This window comes from Pollachius pollachius (assembly GCF_949987615.1).
Source record: "Pollachius pollachius genome assembly, chromosome: 16".
Classification (NCBI taxonomy): Eukaryota; Metazoa; Chordata; class Actinopteri; order Gadiformes; family Gadidae; genus Pollachius; species Pollachius pollachius.
Window position 1 is genome coordinate 16,726,866 of NC_136949.1, and position 25,359 is coordinate 16,752,224.

The following is a 25,359-nucleotide window of genomic DNA, read 5'->3' on the forward strand; positions in this document are numbered from 1 at the left end:
CCAATAACAGATGAACAAACCTGTTTATATCAGCTTTCCGCTTCTTTGTGTTGTTTTTCCAAAGTGACTCTCACAACGCGTTACACCGGCTCGACTCGAACATGACCAGGACCACTAGCAACCAAGGGCGTAGGAACCAGGGGGGACGGAGGGGACGTGTCCCCTCCAATATTGGAGACAGGCGCATTTGTCCCACCTAAAATTTATGCCGGGGGAGAAAAATATTTTATTTTATTTTATTTTGAAAGCGCAACACAGCGTCTTGTCACCGCTTCTTATTCTAAAAAACTGGATGATTGAGCGTGCAATTAAATAATTGATTTGATATTTATCAGTTCATTACTGCCATTCAAAATGTGTTTTCCTTTACATTTACAAATGTATCTTTTTAGTAGAATAAAATATATTTGTGAATTTTTTCAGTGTAGTTAATTTATGACATATTTCTATTCAAACAATTAACGGATCTGTCAGGTTTCAAATATGTGTTCCCCCCAATGTTAAACTCATTCCTACGCCCCTGCTAGCAACTATGTGCAAGTAAACGCCTCAACCTCCTGGATCTAATGCTGCTTTTCTTTTCATCAGGATATATGAAGGCTATGTAGACGGCTCTCAACGTTTGCTGGGAACAGTATATCAATTAAATCCTCAGCAGTGGGCCAATTTGCTGTGCCATCGCACGGCTGTCAGAGAAACACAGAATCCCCTCCTCCACGCGGCACACACAGCAGCCTGCCCCCCGGAGCCACCCAGCAGCCTACCCCCCGGAGCAACAGCAGCCTGCCCCCCGGAGCAACAGCAGCCTTCCACCCGGCTGTCAGAGACCCACACAGCAGCATGACCCGCGGCTGTCAGAAAGCCACACAGCAGCCTGCCCCGCGGCTGTCAGAGAGCAGAGATAAGGACTGACGGACAAGAGTGCAGCGACGCGAGTTGTGTAGAGAAAAAGCCTATATCTTTATTCCAAAAAAAGTGAAAGCAAGACACTTACCAACAAAAAGAATTGCCAATCCTAGGCATATGTCAGCACCAGGGTCCAATTTCGAGGTGTATATAGATATGGCCCCGTTATCCGAGTCTTCGTGCAAGGTGGAGTTCAGAGACATGTTGTATAGGCAAAGCATTGACAAGTAGTGCATCCACTGATGAAACATTATCAATCCCGTCACTCCGCAACCCGGCAGCCAATCGGATCTTACCATTGCATCAATCATTTGCATAACAACATAACGTAGTAGACAAGATTTAACCAATTCACCGCAGTAGATTATAATTACATTACAATAATGTCTAATATTACTAATATTTAGGTATTATATACTGGTATAGAGTAAATTAAGTTGAACATCAAAATAGGATTGCAGGTGCCATCTCCTGACCTACTTGGACACTACAACACAACTGACAAAGCACAACAAAAGCTTTTTTTTGAGTAGAAAGATAAAGTAGACTTTATTTTATGGGGGTTGAGAGCCAACATAAGGCATAGCATTACAAAACGTTCCCCACACTGTTGTATGTCACAGAGACTGGAATGGTGCACTGACAAGACTGGACCTACAACGGAAAGCAGACTCTTCCTCAAATAGGAACACGACTGAATAAAAGGTAATTCCCAAATCATCCCCAGAATCTGGTGAAACCCAGTTAATATCCGGTACAACAAAAACAGCGGTCTCCCAGTGTCCGATATACGCAGAAGTGACCTCACATTGGGGATCTTGTAGGATGTGAAGTCAGGAGTGGTCCCACAGAGAATTAATTCAGAAACGGTTGAAGACTCAGGACACTTGTCAAGGCGGTTCTATGGTGTGGTTTGCACATGTGAAATGGCAGCACTACAATACAATGCAGCTCTTGTTGGCGTTCTATCTGCAAAATTAGACAATCTTTCAGGTTGCAGTTTAAAGACATTGCTCTGACAATACTGCTTTAAAATCTGCTTAATATTGGAAACATTTCTGTATTAATTTCAGCTGCAATCAAACACTAAGGTGTAAATTGTCTTTTGGCTCCAAGTCATGTAGTTAAAAAAAATAAAATAGTTAAGCTTCACGCATAAGATTAACAAAAAAAAGCAAAGAAAATACATGAAAAATACAAAGACACCAGCAGAATACTAACAACCTTTAATGTCTCCCTCAGAGACGCTGAACAAGGTTAACTTCTACAGCTCCAGTCATAATCAAAGATAACTGAGCCCTACACACCGGTTGCATTCAACCCCATTCATAACTGATTGGACACTTAACGCTGCTCTGTATAGTTAGATTTTTTTTGTCTCTGTTTTTCTGAGGTTAGGTTGTGCCCCCTCTTCTATTTACACCAATACTCTTGATCTCTGGTCCCGGACACTCTATGGTTGTGCCTTGTTTCTTCCCTAAAAGGTTTTTAGTCATTTGAAGCAGATTGGGAAACACATGGAAAGAAAATAGACACAATCTTAAAAATGGCAAATTCAGCATTCAAACTGCTGCTCATATGATCAGTTCAAGTCATTATAACCCCCATCCCATAATCCTATATAACCATACACTGAATATCACAAAAAAATCTTTTTCTCTCTTAAGAAACTAAATGTGAAAGGATAAATCTCATATCAGACAAAAAAATAATAATTATATACTGTAGCCACACTGTAACATCCAAAAATAATTTCAAGTTGAAATATATCTTTTTTTTTCTGCCCAGGGGTTGCTGCCATTACAAGTCGCTCTACATCAGAGATTTCATATACTGCTGAGGTCTCATCATTGTCTCCCCCCCCACCCCCATAACTCCACTCCTTAACCCCCTCCCCCCAACCTTACAGCCCGTCCACGGTGTCAAACCGTCAGGTATTAGGAAAATATATATGAAGCCGTAGGAGTCCTGGGTCAATAGACCCCTGGGGGGCCCTCGGCCGGCACGGCCGGGGCCGGCGCGTCCACCTCCATGTCCTCGTTCTGGGCCGCGTCCGGGGGGCCTCCGCCGCCGCTTCGGTTGTTGTTGTTGTTGACATTGTTGTTGTTGGCGTTGGCGTTGTGGAGCATGTGGCTGTTGCTGTGGGCCAGGCCGGAGTGGCTGATCTGCAGCTTGTCAAGCTTCTCCCACAGCTCCTCCCTCTCCTGCTCCTTCTTCTTCTCCCTGGGAGGGGGGGCACGGGGTTTAAAACAAGGTGGTCAAGGAATGGAGACACGCAGACACCACACACGCAGACACGCAGAGACACCCACACACAGAGACACCACACACGCAGAGACACCCACACACAGAGACACCCACACACAGAGACACTACACACGCAGAGACACCACACACACAGAGACACCACACACACAGAGACACCACACACGCAGAGACACAACACACGCAGACACGCAGAGACACCCACACACAGAGACACCACACACGCAGAGACACCCACACACAGAGACACCACACACGCAGAGACACCACACACGCAGACACGCAGAGACACCACACACACAGAGACACCACACACACAGAGACACCACACACACAGAGACACCACACACGCAGAGACACAACACACGCAGACACGCAGAGACACCCACACACAGAGACACCCACACGCAGAGACACCCACACACAGAGACACCACACACGCAGAGACACCACACACGCAGAGACACCACACACACCATTCACTTAAAATAGGAATTTTGAAAATGGTGTCTGATTGAAGAGATTTACACTTTCACCAGGGGGTGAAAGCATGAAACAGCCAACGGGACACCGTTTGTATGTATGTATATATAATTGATCTTGTCTCAAGACCAAAATGTGGGCTATCAGGATACACATGAACAGTGTGTCTAAACAAACACATGTACTGAATCATTGGAGTGGAGGTTTTATACCATCGCTCCAATGAGGTCTTGTCAACTACTTGGCAGAACACAATTGTTTGCCCCCCTTGACCCTGTTGGATGGAGCCCACTCACCGCTGCCGGTCCGCTTTATAGGAGGCCGTGAGCTCGTCAAAAAGCGTGCTATTCATCTCCATCAGCGTCTTCAGCACGTTGTACACCAGCGAGATAATTGTCCTTCACCAACACAAAAACATATGCCATAATCAACAACATGAAAGACAAAAGGCTGACAAAGCCAGCCAAGACCTGTCCCAAGCAGTAGGAAAGCACCTCTTCATCCATTATTTAGGAGAGCAAGGCGGACCGGGACTAGCGTGGATCCAGACCCACAGCCTTCCACCTGTCCACCGGGTGATGTAGAGTCTAGAGTAGAGTACGCTTGTCTTCTGTTGACAACAGGTTGAGTTTTCCCACTCCACTGTTACATCACTGATTATGCATCATTGATTATGGAGGTACACACTTTAAGAGATCGGAGGAAGAGCTCTTCATCCCCTTGCTGTTGCTGAACAATCAGAAGCATAATGAAATGAAGTCAAGAAATAGGGTTTGATGATCTTCACATAACAAAAACTTTCAGTAATTCTGTTCTGATATTCTAGTATTTGATAATGTACAACCCATTTATTATATTGTATAATTATAGCGTCATTATTATAATTCATATTTGATTGAGCCATTTAACGCAAGAAGTACCTGTACCTGTACATAATTATCATGCAATCTTAATTATTATGCATCGCAGGCTTTTAAGTCCATCCAAAGTGGTTGTGCAATAAGGGGCCTCATTAAGAATACCAAGCACTGTGAATATTCAACCGGGAGCGGAGACATTATGCCACAGCACAAACCACTACAGTACTCGAGATAGACCTGCCAAACAATTAGCATATCCGGCCCTGATTTTTCAGCTGCAGTCATAACAGAACAGACTAAATATAAATCCTGGTCAATACTCCCAATCATCGCGCTCCACCCCACCTGGTTAATCAGCGCCTTCTCTAAAACAGTAGCAACGGATACGTCCAGAGCGCCATACTCACGGGTTCCAGTGCTCTTTAGAGATCCTGTACAGACTGCCGAACATGATGGGCAGGACCTGGTCGATGTTCTCCTCGATCAGGCTCAGGATGTACTCGTTGTTCCAGAAGTAGAGCGCCCGCTCGGCCACCTGACAGCAGAGGAGAGAGAAGTTGGGACGGAGCAGCGGAGAGACACCTCCTGGATGTTAGTGCTGCACCGTTTGGTGAAAAGGTCATATTTATTGTGCCATTATTGTGGACAATATTGCAATTGCAATATAATAAACAAATGGTGTCATGAGTCTACTTGCTTGGTTATCAAGGAAAATGCACACAGATTGCTGATAATTTTAAACTATTTATTTCTCAACTCAAACCTACAAACTTAAACTAGCATAAAAAAATAAAAGACAAAAAAATGTGTACAGTACTGTTTTCATTTATTACAAAAAATAAAAGGAATTTCTGCAGTGCAGAAATTGATTAGGTTTTCTCAATAGTACAACTAAATAAAATAAAAATGTCTAAAATATATTTATTTATTTTTTTGCACTTGTTTTTAAAATGAAATCACAGCCTTTTACGGTTATACAATCGCAACGGCTGATATTGCGATTGCGATTCGATTAATCGTGCAGCACTACTGGATGTTCACCAGGCCCTGCTTCAAACCAAGAGTACCTGGAAGTGGGGATTAGCCACGCATCTGGAGATCTGCTTGAACAAGGGCTCCTCGATCTTCTTGAACTGTGTGGGCTCAATGACGTCCAGGATCTCCTCGATCTCCCCGAGGTACATCACCTAGTGCCAAAAAAGCACTGTGAGAGGGGGCACTTGCAGACAAAAAAAGGCTACACATAATGTGTGTGTTTGTGTGTGTGTTTATATGTGTGTGTGTGTGAGAGTGCGCGTGTGTGTGAGCATGTGTGTGAGCATGTCAGCGCGTGTGTGAGCGTGTGTGCATGTGTGTGCGTGATTGGCGTGTGCGTGAGTGCGCGTGTGCGTGAGCGCGCATGTGTGTGAGCGCGCATGTGTGTGAGTGCGGATGTGTGTGAGGGTGTGTGTGCGTGAGCGTGTGGAGTTAACAGTAGCTAAATTACCTCTTTCTGGCTGCAGGTTTTAGGCCAAAACTTCAATAGCCCACGTATGACCTGGGGGAGCAGATTACATTCAGAGCATTCAGGAAAAGGCATTGCATTTGGACAGGTTAGAGGTCACTAACAGGCGGACCGCGGTCCGGGTCTGAACCCAGAAGCCTTCCCATACGGCCCCGGCCCTGAAGCGGGTTATGAAATAAAACCTGACGCCTGTATTTTAACCGGCACAGCTTCTGTAGTCTTTACGTAGGGGTATAGCGGGGGAGGAAACGCACGGACCATTCGCATGCGATTCAAGCCATCCCACCTGACACTACTCAGCCAATTGAGTCTGCATTCGAGGCGGTGAACATCACAACTCAGTGAAGACAGATTAGCGAGTCGGAGGCAGGTTATACATAAAAGGCGGCAGAAAGGAAAAGAAAGATAGCAATACAGGTAGAGAAAACAAAGGGAGAGATACAGACGAGTGAGACGGAGGAAGGGAGAGACACAGACGAGTGACACAGAGACAAGGATAATAATAAGCGTCAATGTGAAACGCCATTATGAGACAAAACAAAAGTTTTGAACAAACACACCCACTCAAATCTGAAGTGAGATCACAGATAGTAAGTAGTCTCAGAGCCCAATATGACCAGTCCACCAGGATACTGAGCCACACATTCACTGTCCAACAACGTGCTAATGAGTGGTCCCTCAGAGTGGCTTGTATTTTGGGTTAACACAAAAAGCCATTTACTGATGGAGGTGTTGTCATGAATGCATTAGTGCAGTACTTTATTTTAAAATGCATAATTTTCACATTTTATAATTTTATATCTGCAGTCATACATATTCTGTATGTCCAGTTCTATGTTACGTGACAATAAATATTGTGTAAACGTTTTTGAATCATACTTTATAATAATAAATATATATCACACTAAAAAGTTAGACATTATGATCTTCTGGACCTTTGCTTCAAGAAATTTAACTGGACCTCTTTCTATTTTAGTTGCATAGCCCTGGTTTAGAATATGTAATGATAATGATAAATCATAGTACCGGCTCAGTCAGGGTAGGGTCCTTCTCCAGGAACTGGACCACACAGTAGGCCAACTGTGAAAATAAAACAATGGGAAAAAAGACAGTTGGAATACATGATCTCCATTTGCATGTTGATGTGAACCAGTAGAAGTCTAGGACCAGACATGTTCTTTTTCCTCCACCAGGTGGCACTACAATACAAGGAATCAGCCACACTCACAGCCAGCTGTGCTATATTGTTTTCTCCAAACTGATTAAGTCAGGCTGCAGGTGAACACTTAAGAAATTATTTCTGTACAGGCTTGAAGAAACGTTATAATCAAAACAGTCAAAACAGTTAATCTGGAACATACTTTAGGCAGTATAAAGTAGTTGCTTAGACCTCACAATCCTTTCCTACCTGTGCATGGAACAAGGCCAGTCCCTTGGCGGTGTGCATTGGAATGAGCACCTTCATCAGGAACTGTTTGTGCTCCGCCTTCAGAGGCAGGGCAAAGCCGTTGATGATGCTGCAGAGAGGGGGCACAGGGGGGGTACAGAGGGGGACAGCAGTCACACGGCTGTCTGACAGGAGCACCTGCAGTCTGGAGCCCGCACTGGGACCTCAATACAAGGACCCGGCGGGGAGGGCTCTTTTAGGGTGGCAAAGGGAGGGATAGCGAGTGAGGATATGAGAACCAGACAGAGACAGCCGATAGTAAACTGTGCATAGATTCAATGACTGGGCTCGGAACCAATTAGGAACGATAAAGAATACCAAAACAGAATCATATTTACTGTTCCAGAACAAAACGGTATTTAGCTGAAAACGACTTACAACATTATTGCTTCATTCCAATTCGAAGTTTCTAGAAGAGTAGGCTGGGGAAATGACCACCACTGTTTAAAACTATGATGAACTTAGACTGCAACCTGATTAGAGTCCAGTAACAGTCTGATTGTATCAACGATTAAATAGCCATGAGGTTACTATTTTATGTCTTCAGGCACTTTAGAGTTCTATGCTAAAGTGCAAGCTTACAGTAAAACCGCGTGAGCTGCCACGATCACTATTTATGATTATGTGACTCTTAGTGCTAGTGGGCTGACATGCATCTGATCGGCTATAGAATTATGTCAAATCAGAGCGGTTGGTCTACAGTGTTGCAAAGGCCAGTTAAGTTCATTGGGATCCACTCTGTTATTTATGAGAAAATATATGTCATGAAGTATCACGTTTCAATGGCCGACACGCTTTCCTTCCATACCAGTTCTTGTCTGTGGTTGGTTTTGTTAAAAGGCTGTTGAGCCAAAACAGGATTTATTTCCACTGCCCATTCTGATCATCCCCAGGAAAAGATGGTTGGGGGATGACTACCAGCCACTGTTTGACTCAGTAGAGCCGAGGACCGTCACACACAATGCAGTGCCGGATAGAAAATAAACTAATAAGCTACATCAGTTGAGTTTTGTTTGTGGCACTTTTTAAGGCCTAGGTCTATTCAGTGCCAGTGGGTTTGCGTGCACCTGATAAGCTCGTAAAAACCCAAACAAAACCACTCATCGAATAGAGCATGGAATTTAACAATAATGTTAAAAATATGTATTTTCAATTGCGCTGAGCGTTCTAGGAAGGAAGAGGGGGGGGGGGGTACAAACCAGCAAACTTGTGATACTTTTTCAGAGCCGTTGTTGTTGTTTAAGAGCGATTTAGTGAGCCACGCTGTATATGAAAAGCACCGTGGCGATATGCTGAGAAGCTTAACCCTTGGCCACCAAAATAAGCCGCTGCCCAGACGGAGCTCCACACATCCACACCACCGTGGCGTTTTACTGTTGGTGTCCGGGAAGCCTAGCCCTTTCTCGGTCAACTCCTGCCCAGGCACAGATCCACCCACCCAAGAACAGCCACTGGCTCTTAAAGTTCAGTCATTACAAAGGTAAATACAACATGGTAACAATAGCTACAATGTCCATGGTAAATATTGACAAATAAGAACGAATCAAGCAAACAAAGCAATATTTTGCATAGTGCTAATCTAATAATATGTGCCCAGATGTGGGTCACATCGTGATTGGCCAAAAGGCACATGACCACCTGTACTCACCTTCCAAGGATCTCCAGGAGCTCAGCCACTCCGTTAAAGTGGTCAGTCTCATAGATGAACCTACAAAAAACACATTTCAACCACCATCAATGCATTGAGCCTGCGTCAATGACAGTTATCTGCAATCCCTTCCACTAAGCCAGTCTTCCAATAATGGGATTCTTGAAACATACAAAATAAGTACGAAAAAAGACACTGACGCAATAGGATAATGGCTGCATATTGCTCACAGCATGGTGTAAAACACTAAAAGATAAAATGGCCCCAGGTTTTCATGTGCATCTTGGTCATGTGCCATCTTGAAAAGGAAACCTGAAACACAGCTACTCTCTGAAACAGCCCCCCACCTCCCAGTAAACAGATCAATAAAAAGATACTGAAAAGGATCCGATAGGGTACCCGTTATCGAACAGCGGGTACCAGTGCCTGCTTGGAGCCTGACAACTGGGCCGCTATATTTAACCAGCCGGCAGCAACAGATGGTCAGAGTGAGCACATCCGTTGTCTTTCATGCCTGTTGGAAAAGACGTCAAGTGCCCCCCTCCTCCCAACACCTTACCACTGTCTCACGGCAACATTATAGCTGGTGCTTGGTTATATAAGGGGGCTGGGACGGGGACGGGGGGAAGGTTTCTGCCTTCCTGACAGTTTTAAGTAATAGGGGTGTGTGATGGGCGTGGTGATCTTGAGGCTGGTGCAGCACAGGATGGATGAGCCACAGTGTCGTTTCCCCTTTCTCCTGCACACAAACCCTCTCATGGTCACCGGGTCAAACCCTCGCTGCTGTGTCCACAGAAGACAGGATTGTGTGTAGGTGCCATTCATAAAATGAAAACATCAATACGATCTACGACGACGAACCACTGAGTTTACACTCAGGATTCCCGGCCTATCCCTTTACTCTTTGGCCTTCGTAGAAGTGAAGTAATCTACCGCTAGTCTTGTTAAACTACTGTGTTTACACTTTATTTGTATCGGCTCTCATGAAATATAAATACCGATCCAAATGAGACTTCCTGTTAAAGTAAAGGATAATTAAATAACTCATTGATAAACAAAAAATAAATAAGTTGTAGTGCCGTGAGTGTCAAACAATGTGTTTTTGTTAGTCTCATTTGAAAAGTGATTCACCTCGTGTTTGACCAATGAGAACGCACTCGTAGCAACTCCAACCCCGCCCCCAACCACGATCCCAAAACCCCTCCCTTGTGTTTCCCCTCACCCCCCATTTTGATGTAGAGTGCTTGGTCTCACCGCAGGAAGATGTTGTTGATCTGCTTCCTGATGAAGGCCCGCAGGCCCAGGAACTTCCCGTATATCCGATGCAGGATGGTCTTGAGGAAGTCCCTTTCCCGCGGGTCCTCGCTGTCAAACAGCTCCAGCAGCTGCAACAGACACACGGCCGTCAGCCTCTCCTGGCCTCAGACCTGCTGCGACTCGCACTGCTCTGAGCCGGGTGAGCGACGCTCACCCGTGGAGCACCAGGGGATTTAGGGACATGTGGGCGGGGGGGGAACTGTTTGTATTTCAATTCACCAAACAACATGCATCTATTTCGATTAAATTAGGCATGATTTATTCATAGAGATGACCACCACCTACCATTTTGGTTCAGTTGATACTGCCTATTGTGAATAACTTGGGCAGGAGCAAGTGTTTATTCCAGGGTGAGTCATTCGTATGGGATTCAACCTTGTGTCTCATGTTGAGGCGAGTCATGGTGAGGATTCACCCTTGTATTTTATAAATATAACACCCATGGACACATGAGTAATTCTAATCTCGGTACACACTGGGTGTAATCTTTTAATTATCAGCACTGCATCCATACCCCACGCTTTTGTGGAACACTGCTCAACATCAATTCACTCGTTCAAATGTTTAAGAATAAATATCACTTTGTCATCATCTGAAATGACCAGGGAAAAGCAAAAAAGGTACACGCACGCACGCACACGCACACGCACACACACACACTTTTCTATAGTGTGCAATGCCACTTCATAGTTTTAAGCCTCTTCTCACAGAAAGTCTAAACTGCAATCCAACTTTGCCACTTGATTCTGACAGGCCAGGCTAAACAGAGGGGAATGAGGGTTGGATGTAAACATACATTCTTATTACATTAGCGTATTGTTTATCCCAGCATTCCCTGCATACATAATCTGGTCATGCAAGGCTGCAAAGACAACCCGTGAGTCTACAGCACGAGCCACAGCAATCCGGAGACGTCCTCAACGGGCCACTCTACGGACAGCGAGGCCACAGCGTCTAGGAGCCCCGGGTCATGGACATGCACGGAGCGTCTTGTTTCCATCCAGCCGACTGGAAAGGCACCAGGCAGAGCGTAAACACGACCACTCTCATGCCTGGCCCCGGAGAGCCACTGGGTCAAATGCATTGCATAGAAGCACGGTAATATCAGTGTGTGCGGCCACTGATGCACACATGCTGCAGACGGGGGGGGGGGGGGGAAATCAGAATCAGACCCCCTTAATGTCCATTTCTCAGACCCTCTGAGAAAGAACAATAGGAGCGCTGCAAGGAGATAAGAAGAGCGCATCGGTGAGGTACGGCTCTGTTTGAACACCCCTTTCCACTATTGATTCCCAGGAACAGAGTTCTATTTTTAAGAGCAGCGACTCCCACTTCTAATGGGAAGAGGAGATCCACCTTAGACTAAAGCTCAACCCGCGCCTCGCTGTGAAGTGCAATGTACAACGATAAGGTATCCAGTAAATCATACACAGCAAGTGGGTAAATGTACAACCATCCTGTGCCGTGCTGGGTTACGGTAAACACACCTAGCCACCGGGCCCCCCTCCCCATCTGTGGTTATGGGCTAATGGGGGTGGCCCCCGAAAACTCCCTCAAGTGAATGCTGGCAAAGAGTGCAAGAAGGTACATTTAAGAGAACGTTCTAGTGCTCTAAGGAGGTTTAAGTGGATTTCATAAAAGGGCCAGGATCGAGCCAACCTTTCAGTTTATCACCAGATATCACTAGGCAACTACTCAGACAAGTCAAAGATAAGAAAACAGCATTTAAGCTATGGCTTGTTAAGGAGTTAATTAGATGACTGAGCCGGAACCGCTTATAATCGCATTGAGGTGGATTCGTGGCATTTCCATGTAACACAAACATAAAAACAAAGGTTCTACAACAGCGCCGTAAGAAGATCTGTCTTGAGTTGACTGCCTCTGCATGAGAAAATTGAGACCCCGGCTAATTTCAGACTAATCAGGTCATCTTTTCCGTGATTGGTTAATGGAATCCAGCTTGCCTTTCAATCACAGGTAGGTGACTGCAACAGTTCTCAATGGCGGAGAAACGTAGGGAGGGAGGGAGCAGAGGGGGAAGGGACGTTTGTTTGCTTGTTTAATTTCAAAATCCATCTTCCTTGCGCTCTTTTCTGTGCTCTCCTTCTCCCTCTCTATTTACAAGTCCCGAATCGTACCTACTGCATCTTTTAAAAGGTCCCATGGCATGAAAATCTCACTTTAAGAGGTTTTCTAACATAAATATGAGTTCCCCTGGCCTGCCTATGGTCCCCCAGTGGCTAAAACTTGCGTTTGGTGTAAAAAGGACACTAGGTGTTCTGCTCGCCTTTGAAAAAACGGAGGCTCAAGCGCGCTGATTTGAAATGTGGTCCCATATGTCGTCATAAAGGATCTAAGCTCCTCCCCTTTCTCTGCCTTGCCCAATGAGAGAATTTGGCCTGCCAATGAGACACGGCCGTGCGAGCGCCACATGTGTGTGTGTGTGTGTGTGCGTGTGATTACACACACTGTAACGCAAGTGTTTGCTGTTGGTGTTATGGCGCTGTTGGTGTTATAACACGTCGGTTCTTTGACGTCTCTTGTATTTCCACAACGAGAGTGTAGTTGGGGTTATCTCAGCCATGGTTGAGAAGGAATTGGGGAAAAGGAACTTTGGCTTTGACTCCGTGAAGTATGAACTGCGACATGCTGCCTGCTGCCACTTGCCGCGAGGCACCACCGCCGCGAAGCACCGCCGCCCGGCAGCGGGCAGCCGGCAGCAGGCAGCGAGCGGTTCAGTCTACTTCAGATTGATGTGGAAGTGGAAGAACCAGAGACGTCGGAGAACCCGACGAAGCCGTTTGTGATTCATAATATCGTCTGGAGGCGCACACAGCTTTTGGCTATGATAATATGTATTATATGATATAGATATCTATGTATTATTAGGGCTGTCCCCGACTCTGAATTTTCTGAGTCTAATCAGATCTGCCTTTTCGGTCCAGAGATTCGACTATTCGGCGGCCGTGCAGGGCAGGTCTTTTGGAGGTTTAAAAAATGAGTTTTCTTTCTATTAACACTCTGTTTTGGTAGGCTATAGGCCTTTTGGATATGCTTGCGCGTTGCGCTCTTTACGTTCTCACCTGAACAGTTTTCTGTCAATCAAACTTGTCAGAATTGTAGCCAACTTATTCCTGTCAGGTTTTAATTAAGCTCCTGCCCATAATGCGACCCGATAATGAACACGGGGCTCATGTATAGGCTAGTGGATAATCCACTATATGAGCCCCGTGTTCACGATCTGATTGCATTTATTGAGCCCGAAAGAATACACAGCGCTGTGTCGTCACACTGACTGCGCTCCTAGAGAAAATGTAGCAATAATGTAAGGGGAGACAGCCACTTCCATCTGCGAGATTCTGTCTAGCAAACAAAGTAACAATGAATCAATCGCCACAGTGACATGGACAGTGTCTAAATAAAGCTTCTCTTTATTATTATCATTAGAGCTATGATGCAAATGGTGAATATTAAGCCTGCGGTGGCATCTGTACGCGCAGTTTGCAATTTATTTTCAGCACCAACTGCCGCTGCAGAAGAATAATACAAAGTCACAATAAATGTGTCGATTCATGCATATGGTCCGACACGTCTACACTATAGGTTAGGTCTTTTAATAAATAAATAAAATAAATAAATAAAGACGGCGGGAAACCCCGCAGTTGACTCAGATTCTCTGAGTCGACTGCGGGGTTTCCCGACTGATGATTTCAATCATCGACTTTCAGGGGACAGCCCTATGCATTATATGATATTATTTGGATATAGAGCTCCAGGACTTTGACGCAAGTTTTGTACACTTCCTTGATATTTGGATAACCGTTCTGCTGTTGGTGTTATGGCGCATAACTCGTCGGACTCTCGTCTCTGGTATTTCCACAACGAGACTCGTAGTGGGGGTTTTCTCAGCCATGGTTGAGAATGAATTGGGGGAAAAGGAATTTTGGCTTTGACTCCCTGAAGTACATGAACCGCGACATGGAGGAGAAAGGGATTGTTGGCCGCAAATGTCTCCCGCTTGAGCCCCGCTTCCCGCTGCCGAGGGACCACCGCCTCGGAGCTGCAGGAGGCGGTGGTGCCTAAGCGCTGACCGCTGCCGAGGCGGTGGTCACTCGGCAGCGAGGCTCCGGCGGGAGACAACCGCAGTCAATAATCGCGGGCAACAATCCCTTTCTCCTCCATGTCGTGGTTCAGTCTACTTCAGATTGATGTGGACCTGGAAGAACCAGAGACGTCGGAGAACCCAACACGGTCGTTTGAGATTCATAATATCGTCTGGAGGCTCACACAGCTTTTGGCCGTGATAATATATATTATATAGATATTTATGTATAATATGATATTATTTAGATATAGAGCTCCAGGGCTCCAGTGTGTTCTAGAATATTTACAGAACACGGCTAAAGATACACGCCCACTGTAAACAGAGCGCATGGTACCGTGGCTGCAAGCTGCTCAGGGCCACACCCCCACCCTCCTCCTTGACCCGCCTCTCTCCTCCTTATTTGCATTAAAGCTAAAGACACCGAAACGGCGCATTTGGGGAAAGCTCAATGTGCGACTGGCTCCTAGTGGCTGTAATTCTGCACCACGGCTGAATTTCGGGAACGTCTTCAAATACTGTGTTTTGGGCCTACTAATATCTATATTAAAGCATCCATAAAGTAGCATGCCATGAGACCTTTAATTATGAGACCAAGTCTACATAGTAAACAATAACAGTATAGCCCAACCGTGTCCATGACAAACCCTGCTTTGCCTGCATAGGGTAGCACAGATAGCCTATTGCTAGCCACACCGAGTAGTTGGCTGGCATTCGGTCTACAAAACACCTTCTCCCTACAAACACCCAGGCAAAACCATACAGACTGCAGCAATTTATCTTTGGCATTAGAGATGTCAATAATGGCTTCTGCACACCCAGAGTAATTGCAAAAACAAAGTAAAGAGACAAACACTGTAGTTTGTCTATACTGGTAGATAGGTCTCAATCATATTTGTGTGTTCGTATACACACACACGTCATAATGTATATATTGTATCGTATCGTATAGAATGCAGTAGTTACTGCTAACTGCTTATGATAGTATAAGCATTTGTAAGACACCAAACACCATCAAAGCAGTCTCACTGTGTCTTAGTGGCTCGATCAAAATTAGATTATTGTAATTCACTGTCCTCTGGTCTTCCTAACTTGACCACAAGAGACCTCCAGCTTGTACAGAATGCTGCAGTTAGATTACTGACTAGAACGAAAATATTTGAGCATAATACTCCTATTCTGCCTCTCTACACTGGCTCCCAATAACTGCCAGATCAGATTTTAAGGTGCTACTGCTTACCTATAAAGCCTGGCACGGATTAGCACCCTCCTACCTGGAGGACCATATCATTCTTTATATTCCTTCTCGGCCCCTCTGGGCTTTCGGGAGCTGGCCTTCTTTCACTACCAAAGGTTAAAGAGGAATCAGCAGTAAACAGAGTGTTGGCCTATCTATGGAATAGTCTGCCACCTGTAATCAGGGAAGCTGACTCTACCGATATAGTCAGAGCAAAGCTGAAAACCTCCCTCTTCAGTTTGGTACCTAGGGGTGCAATACCAGCTGCTGTTGCAGTTGCCCGGGCTGATGCTGAATGCGTGGATGACTGTCAGCAGCTGTGTCTGACTATGTGAATGTTTTTGATTGTATCGATGCGTGTTTGCGTAGTGGCTAAATAAGAAGTTATCCACATCTTTTTTGTGCACCTTCCCCCTTCTATATCGTTATTCTGTCTCATTCAGCGTGTTTCAGTGGCTATGACTGAATGCCTGGACTCCCCTTATAGTTAACAGGCCAGCACCCCATCACCATAGACATAATTTATTTATGCATTTACTTTCATTAACTAAATGATTTAAAATGTTGTGCCTGTACGTACAGTATGTCATTTATGGCACTCCTAACCATCCCTGGAAGGAGGGATCCCCCACTGTGTGTTCCTTCAAGATTTCCTCCTTGCTAATTAAGGGAGTTTTTTCTTGCCCTCTGGGGGACTAGGGCTAGGGGGGTGTCATAAATATATGGCCTGTTAAGCCCTTTGAGACTGTACCTGTGATTAAGGGCTATACAAATAAATTGAATTCAATATCATTCCTCCATATAAAGTTTAGTAGTGGCAGAATATAATAAAATAAGGATGGCAGTGTAGAATTAAAATATACAATCACTTGTTGGATTTGAAGGTGGGAAAAACAAATCTCACAAATGCCTGATAGAAAGACATTCACAAATGTTTTTTTTATGTGTTTTCTCACATTTTCTATTTCTAGATTTGCATTCTCACAGCTCTATTAAAACAGTAGCCCAACTGTTCACACATAGTAATACACTGATACACAAATACACTAGTAGAGGCTTCTCAGGCAGAACAACAGAGGGGCTGAATCACACCTAAAACATCAAACCCCCAGCCTGCACCTGCACTTTGATCTGGCAAAATGCATACACATGAGCTCCTGTATATTTAAGAAAGAGGCAAATGCTTAATCATTTATTTTCGATCACGGTTTGCTTTGAAGCGCTAATCTTCCCCACCATCCCTCCAGCATCTCAATCCTCTCATTTCTTTCCCCTGCTGGCTTCAAAACCAGAACCCCTTCTCCCTTTCACAGAGTGTAAACAACAGGGAGCTATTTAAGGCTTCCCCCGACGACACACGCGCATCATGGAAAAGCCTGCCGAGGCAGGCACCTTGGATGTGGCCCAGACAGCATTCCAAGCCCTGATGTCCTCCCCATCCTCCACCCTCCGATGCTCCAGCGGGTAGATACTGACAGGGAGCGGAGGAGCAGCAAAGCTCTCCTGTACCCCCCGGCCGTTGGGAGAACACAGAGGCCGGGTGCCATGACTACTGAGGGACTGATGCTATTGGTTGCCATGTCCTAGCCTAAACAGCTGATATCCACCTTCTTTTTTTTCTCCTGTATATAGACATTTCATCTTGTAGCCTCCCCCCTTGCCATGGGATTTGGGGGATTGTCAGTTTTTGGTTATAATTCGATTGACTAGCATATATTATTTTACAAATAAAAATTACATTTTGAACCACCTATTGGATTTATTTGAACATTTCAAATAATGATATTTGAATTGAAGTTCTTATTGTCACTCCTATATTCACTTAACGTTTCGCTTTCTGGCGTCCTTCCAAGACACTGGGGAGTCGACAGAAGGTGGTTTTGTGAAATACAAAAGTGAATATAATTGTAGGACTTACCTGAAGTACAAATTTCTGGTCAATGTACCGCTTGGCGATGCTTGGCTGAAAGTCCGGGTTCTCCAGGAAACGCAGAAGAAATTCATAGACCAGCTGAGAAGATTAGAAAAAAAGAGGGGGCGGGGGGGTGGGTGAGACATATGCAGTGTAAAAGTGAGAGGATACAGATACAGATCACCGATCCGGAGGAAACGAGGGTCGGCGCTAGGGCTGCAACAACGAATCGATAAAAATCGGTTACTAAAAGCGTTGGCAACGAATTTGGTCATCGATTCGTTGAGTCGCACGATTAATACGTCACTCGTAGGTGCGGCACTGTTTACAGCCAGCCGCCGACAGGTTGGTTCATGGTTCATGCACGCCCACAGCGAGGTTTAGTGTGAGCGACCACAGCTTGTATTTTGGTCATATCTTAACACTGGACTGTAGGCCTATATAAAAGTGTTGTACCTTCACTGTCTTTGGGTAAAAAAAACTCCTTCAACTCAGTATCCGCCTAGTCCAACCAAAAACTCTGTCAGCTGCTGCTGCAGACGGTGTGCAGACGGGCTCGGAGTCGGCACCGCGTGCATCAACAGTCATTCAAAGCAGCGGTAGTAATCACACAACCGGACGGTGTAGAAAGTCCCGTCAGTTAAAAATAGTAATCCAGTTTTTAAATCCATGCTAAAATCGGCAGGATATAGAGCTAGTTAGCTTAAAAAAAGTAGCAAACAGTGTCAAATGTGATGTGTTCAGGTCGGCTCAGTAATATGATTGATGTGTTCAAATGCAACAAAAAAAAAAAGAAATTTGAGATTTTGGCGAAAACTTGTTTTCCCAGCAATTTAAAATAGATAGTAAAGATGGAATTATGACCTGTTTAACATCCTATCTTTAGCTATGATCATCTTATCAGATATTAAAGCAATAATACAAGTTCTATTTCAACAAAATAATAGAAAAGTATCAATAGTGGTATCAATAAAGACTTGGCTCGTATAGGAGTCTCGAAAATGGTATCAATATCAATAAAAAATTAACGATCTCCTGTCAACTGAGAGAAATTAAGATGATTTAATTTATTTTTAACCGTTAGTATTTACCGGTTAAAAATCGTATCGGTTAACCGGTTAACCATGGACATCCCTTATATACTGTATATATAAATGTCTATCATACATTGTATGTTTTTTTTGTGTTATCCCAGTTATGTTTTTTTGTTTTTTTTATCATTTAATATTACTTTTAATAGTTACGGGACGTTGGAGCAATAACCTGGTGTTTTTACACTTCAGTCTGCACTGTGAATTTAAAGTAATGTTCAGTTTTCGAATAAAGATGCGTCAATTAAAAATGTTTTTTTTTTATCCGATTCATCGATTAATCGAAAAAATAATTGACCAGTTAATCGATTATTATTGAAATAATCGTTGGTTGCAGCCCTAGTTGGCGCGTCAGTCGTACTTGTATGTGCGGCCATGAAGCCTCCAGGGTCGGCTCATCCTCCTCAGGATCGAAGTCCGGGTTGTCACTGGGTGGAAGGGTCCGGAATATATTCGTACAGATCTGTGAGGAGGGAGATTAGGAAGTGTGTTGCAGGTTAAACACATTGGAACCAAATACAACAGGGAAAAGAGTACGAGAAACACCATGATACTACATTTATTAATAGGATGATTCTGAAGATGTTAATTTATAATCTTGGTTCCAAGTAACACAAGCATCTGACCAGAACAAGCTTGTCAGACCACATGCATTTCAGAACGACGCCAGTGGAGAACCCACCAAACAGACTCGACTCAAAATGCAAACAGAAAATAAATGGGAAGAGGGTGAGAAAATAATGTGCAATGTTGAGAAAAAAAAAAAGAACATTACACATTCATCCTCAACCTACGCAGCTATTTATACATGCAAATCCTAGGGAGGAAGATTTGAATTGCGTTCAAAAAATTATCAATATTTAAAAAAAATGTATAGATAAATATGATTCTTGTGTTCGAGTTTATTTCATTTACTAATATATAGAAAAAAGAATGACTTAGCAGAGAAAAATGAAAAGGGGCCAGATTTAATGATTAAAGAGTGTCAATTCATATTCAGGGTTACAGACGGGGATGCTGGCGGGTCAATGCTGCAGCCAGTTTTTAGCTGGAGGGATTTGGAACAGTAACATGCATCGCAGATAGCAGCGTAGGCGTGAGGCGGGCATTATGGAGGCGCTCTGTCGGCATGTTTGTACACGAGAAAGAAAACATCTTCTATTGACAGTTGTGAAATAAGAAAGGACATGAGTCAGACTGGAAAGGGTAGTGGCAGGTTCACGCATTGTTACAACAATAGCCTTGCTCCCAAAGTTCTGGAAAGTTTAAGGAGGATGTATGTAATGGGAATACGTTAAATGGTATATAGGAAAGATAGCAATAGGGAATGAACGATCACAAATCAATAATGATACTGAAAGGATCACAGTTGATATGAATTCATCAAATACATGCAACAAGTCAATGTTGTGTAACTGGCATCCAACATAGCCTTAACGTATGAGTATGTGATTATAGTTGGCACCCAGTTCATCTGAGTTGCCTAGGAGACACATAGCTAAACCAGGCAGTATTTCTCACAGGAACAGATTCTCAGTCTGAACAACCAAAATACACTGTGAAAGTCTGTATGTTTCACTATTTATCCAGAAAGTACCAAACGTTGAAGAGTCCAATAGAAACATTGTCCCCTTTCTTTGGGACAGCAACCCTGCCCAGTACCCCTCTCAAATGAAACACGACTAATGGAGCAATGAGCAGCAAGTAAAGCTAAATGTAGACATCACCCAGCCTGCCTTTTCATTGGGCCTCACCAAGACAAAGAAAAAGACAAAGACACACACACACACACACACACACACACGTTACCAACAGTTGAACCTTGTTGATCTTGAGACAGTGATCCTGTCTCAAGCTATATCTTGGGTACATCCCGGTGGGTACATCCATGCCCTCCCTACCCACCACACTGATTGCACGAGGTCAACGAGGTCACCCCTCAAGCCCCCGCCCCCCCCCCCATCTCTTTAGCGCACCGCACAGGCATCTCAACAGAGCAGGCCGAGATCCCGCAAAACAAAAGGTTGTGGCAGGTGAATAAATAGGAGGCGCTACTACTCAGTGAAGCACTGCAAAGCCGTGTCCTTGCACCAGAACTCTTATTGGCCGGTCCAGAGTCACGTGACCTGTAATCCAGGGGCGAGTTGCCAGGCGGGATGTTATTCCTCAGTGCGATGCCCAGCTTGCCCCTGGAATGCCAACAAGCCCAGTCACCTCACACCCACATGAAATATTTCACACAAAAAACACTAAAGATGTTCTTTGTCAGTCAAACACAAACATCAGTCTGCAGTCATCAAGTGAAATAAAAGCCTGGTATTACTAGTAGAATATAAACGCTGATTAATGCTATTGATTACTTTATTTCCTAATTAAATCTCATTGTAATTTGCAGAAATGACAGGCTGTGATAGAATAGCCCATCTATAATCACTATGTCAAGTGTTTAGTGGCATGTATGACGGATCAGGTTTTTTTCAATTCATCACACAGAGACATCATGCCCACCCGTCTCGTTCCTCAGTCAACATGACAGGATTAGGGACAGAACAATGACTGAGGACGCAGAGCAGAGGAGAGGAGTCCGTGGGCGATGGACGGGGAAGGAAATAAGGATGTAGGAAAAAGGATCCCATCGTCCCAGAGAGATTAATCCCAAAGTGGTGGTGGGAGGTAGAGTGGGGCTGAACGCACAGGAAGTGGAAATTGGATGGAGGGCGTTGGAGGGAGGGCTACTCGGAGGGCCCCTGCTAAGTGACAACGTTGTGACGGAGCAATATGGGGGCCCGCTGATCAGCGGGGCCGGCTGTAGAACTGCGTTGGGTCAGCTTGCGGTTAACACCAGTAGCAACCGACGCAACATAGCAATGCCTGCAGCCGAGGTAACTGCAGGGAGCCGGGATCATCTTGTGATTAATCGTAGCAAGAGAGAGATGGAGGAAGAGGAAGAGGGAGAGAGAGGCCACAGAGAGACCAGGAACCAAAGGAGAACTAGTTGAGGTAAATAAAAAGGACTTTATAGTCCAGGCACGCTTTGCTTTTACAGTCTCCCCTCCCTTGGGCTCCTTGTATATAAAATAGCGAAATAAAATCCTGCTACTTTCAACGTAACGTTCGAAAGGTGCAGGGAATGCTGGCGCTAATGAAAGCGGGCACATTGATGGGGAACCTGTTTGGACTCACTAAACAATGTGGATGATCAAAGCAGTCCTCAGTGCTGCCGCTTAATTGACTGCACTTTAGCCACTGGCCTCTTCATTACCATGTGAGGCCAAGCGTGGCGCGGCCAAGCGGGACTATTATGAAGACAGCTGTCTCTCTGTCACAGGGGCCGTTCCACCTTCACCGAGAGCGCTGTCTGAGAACCTCCCCGCTGGACCTTTACCAACCAGCCAGAAGAGAGGTGGACATGTTCTACAATGTAGGGGCCTCGAGCTGAACCCGCCTGGCAGACATGGATTATATATTCATAAGGAGGGTTTAATTACTGTATAATCCCATGGAAATATATGAATTGTGCTTTCATTATCCTAGAATGAGCCCTTTGTAGCTAAACATGGAGTGGGTCCCCTTCCACGTTCCATGATTCTACTGTAGACCACAACCAGTGTTAGGAAAGTTCACAAATTTGAAAATGAACTAGTTCAATTCAAAATTTTGAACTAAGTTGACAGTTCCAAAAAATGAACTAGTTCATAGTTCTTTTTTCAATATGTTGCTGTGAGCTATTCGTTTTTCCCGGTATTTTGAACATTGAGCCCCCTTTGAGGTTTGTCTAGGATGAAATAGAGTGGTTGAATCAAGTATCGTAGCGAAATACAGTTTCTATCGTGTTTTATTGCACATTTAGCGCATTTTGTAACTCCCATTGATTTCTGTTGGAAGACTCATTGCTCGTTGGCCGGAAACGGAAAAGGGGGGTGTTCACGTTTGGTTGTAGTCTTTTCGCTCGGTTCTAGCCCTACTGATGAGACGGAGAACCGAGCGAAAAGACTACAACCAAACGTGAACAGCCCCCCTTTCCGTTTCCGGCCAACAAGCAATGATTCTATGAGGTATTCTAGTCCGCTGAGCTATGAGCCACAGAGCTAACGTTATGGATTTTACATATTTATAATTCGAAATTCGTCTCAGCCTTTATACTACAGATACTCTAGGGTCTATAGCATATAACCGCATTGTCTGATTACAGTTACATTACATTACAGTAATTCATTTTCCACAATTTAACAGCTCTCGTTTTGAAGAATAATCACCGCGCCATTCGTTTCAATGGGAATCGCGCCGGTCTATACTTTCAAAATAAAGTGTACATATTTATAATTTGAAATTCGTCCTAGCCTTTATACAAAAGATTCTATAGGGTCTATAGCATATAATCACGTTTTCTGATTATAGTTTAATGTAACAGTAAGCTGGCAACACCGCAACTGCAAATTAACCGAAAGGAGATTACCATGGCAACCGGTCAAACAACACGCGATCTGCGCGCACATCCGCCATGTTGATAAACAAATAACCCCCATATTGAACGAAGTTAAACCGAGTGAGCGTGCCGTTCACAGACACCAGAATGAATGAGTTCACAGTTACGTTCATCAGGCAGTAATACAGTACGTTCAGTTCACGTTCGCCCAAAATATGAACGAGTTCATGAACTATCGTTCAATGAACGCGTTCAGGCACAACACTGACCACAACAGACAAACTAGACTAGAACGCTTTAAAGAATGTGTTTTGGACTAGGAAGGTGGGGGGCTTATTATAATCATGGCTGCGACCCATTTGTGATTCTTTTTTAGTAGCGTTGCTGTGTAGAAGCTCTATTATATAACACTGTGCTGTTGTACTATAAGTGTTTGAGAAGCTTAACTTGCGTCAAAATCAACCACTGGCCAGACAGAGGTCCAGACATCCACACACCATGGCATTTTATATGAGGGTCTTAGGAGCTTAATGCTTTTGGACGCCTCATAACCTGTGAAGACGAGCATCAACCGCCCTTTCACCAAAATACGTGATGTACTTAGAGGATTCAATAATAATGGACTTCCACACACCTTTGAATTCAAGTGCAAAATAGTGTAGCGAATGGCAGTTTGTGGATGAGGGGAATTATGATGAGTGGCTGTGCATTCTTTAATACAATGTTTTGGAGACGTTGGATTTTTGATTTTGTAGTAGAAGTATAGGCTATCACTGAGAAATTTGGATTCCAAAACTAAACTGTTGTTATACAACTGCACACCATCATGTTATCAAAACCAAGGAAAGACACGTTACTTGCACTTGTGTACCAAAGGGCAAATAAAAATGCCCTTATAGCACTGACTGCTATTGAGATTAATGATAAATGCATACATCAGCGATAATCTAGGTAAATGAATGTCGTTTTCCACTATTGATGCAATAAAAAGGAGTGTGTTGAGAAAAATCAATGGCTTATTAAGTAGAACCACCTCTGCCATGACCTACAACATGTACTGTGACCATGGTGACTATGACAAAGATATCTGAGTGATTGGATAAACTGATTTATTCTGAGTTTTTTTCTCAAAATGGAAATACCTACTGACAGCTTACACAATGCAGGCTAGCTGAGGCCACCATAGTAGTGCGAAGGGAGGAGTAAAGGGGGGTAGTCAATTGGTGGCAATATGCAACCTCATCACTTGTTGGAAAATGTTGCCAAAGTAATATGAATCACACACACAATTATTTTGGCAATTAAGGTCTTGAACCTCAAACTATTTTGTTGGAAGAAATGGTGTGCATCAGCATCCTCCTGCCTACCCACAGAACGTGGGTAAGAAGGGCATCTTGTGTGCATCCCTCATTAGATGAGATGCTTTTTTTGTTAAGATGTTATGGGGTTTTACTGCCATCAAATATTCAACATTGTCCATCAACAGCAACCTCCATAAACTGACTACAAGATGACCAAACTAATAATACATATATTGATGAGCTAGAATCACAATTCATTTAGACAACGTCAGTTATAAAACTAAACAATACCAAAGAATCATATAGACCATCATGTCATATATGCAGAAATTGACGTTTGGTTATTTCACACAATACTGAATTTTTTTACTGAAAGAATACAATAATTTCGATACGATCAAGTTCAGGTTAACTAGGGATGGGTACTAAAACCTGCTATTAAAGGGGCCTCGGGCTGCATTATTACAGATCCTTGTATCGAATAAAAGGGGACATATTATACCACCAAGTATGAGACTGATTAGTCATTACAAGCCGTTTTGAAAATCTGCCACTTCTGACATCACAAGTGGGCGTGTCCACCTAGATGTATGTCGGATAGGTGAGCAACTTTAGCTTCTGTCCACTGGGTAGGCTGGTAGACTGATCTATCCAGCACACATCTAGGTGGACACGGCCACTTGTGATGTCATTAGAGGCAGATTTTCAGAACGGCTTATGACACTCACACCTGGTGGTATATATGTCACCTTAAGGAAATATATTTACTATTGATTCAAGCTAGCTTTATTTATATTACTCATATTAAGATGCATTTTCGCTATTCCCGAGTAACTCCCGAAATGAAAACTAAATTCACA

General features: G+C 44.1%; 2 protein-coding genes across 2 annotated transcripts in view; both read right to left on the reverse strand.

Moving 5' to 3' along the window:
• Positions 1-1,109, reverse strand: part of opn8c (opsin 8, group member c) — a gene marked incomplete at both ends in the record, with an annotated part of 35,350 nt that extends 34,241 nt beyond the window's left edge. The window contains one exon of the mRNA XM_079753211.1: positions 995-1,109. Within this exon, the coding sequence (XP_079609337.1) occupies positions 995-1,109 (115 nt within the window). The remainder of the gene's footprint in view (positions 1-994) is intronic.
• Positions 1,110-2,806: 1,697 nt separating this feature from the next.
• The window catches only part of ppp2r5a (protein phosphatase 2, regulatory subunit B', alpha isoform), a 38,373-nt gene continuing 15,820 nt past the window's right edge, over positions 2,807-25,359 (reverse strand). Inside the window, exons 3-13 of the mRNA XM_079753821.1 lie at positions 19,134-19,235; positions 17,688-17,780; positions 10,368-10,498; positions 9,114-9,173; positions 7,427-7,535; positions 7,045-7,098; positions 6,001-6,051; positions 5,582-5,701; positions 4,922-5,049; positions 3,951-4,052; positions 2,807-3,129 (exon numbers count right to left, since the gene is read on the reverse strand). Of these exons, the coding sequence (XP_079609947.1) occupies positions 2,880-3,129; positions 3,951-4,052; positions 4,922-5,049; positions 5,582-5,701; positions 6,001-6,051; positions 7,045-7,098; positions 7,427-7,535; positions 9,114-9,173; positions 10,368-10,498; positions 17,688-17,780; positions 19,134-19,235 (1,200 nt within the window). The 3' untranslated portion in view covers positions 2,807-2,879. The remainder of the gene's footprint in view (positions 3,130-3,950; positions 4,053-4,921; positions 5,050-5,581; positions 5,702-6,000; positions 6,052-7,044; positions 7,099-7,426; positions 7,536-9,113; positions 9,174-10,367; positions 10,499-17,687; positions 17,781-19,133; positions 19,236-25,359) is intronic.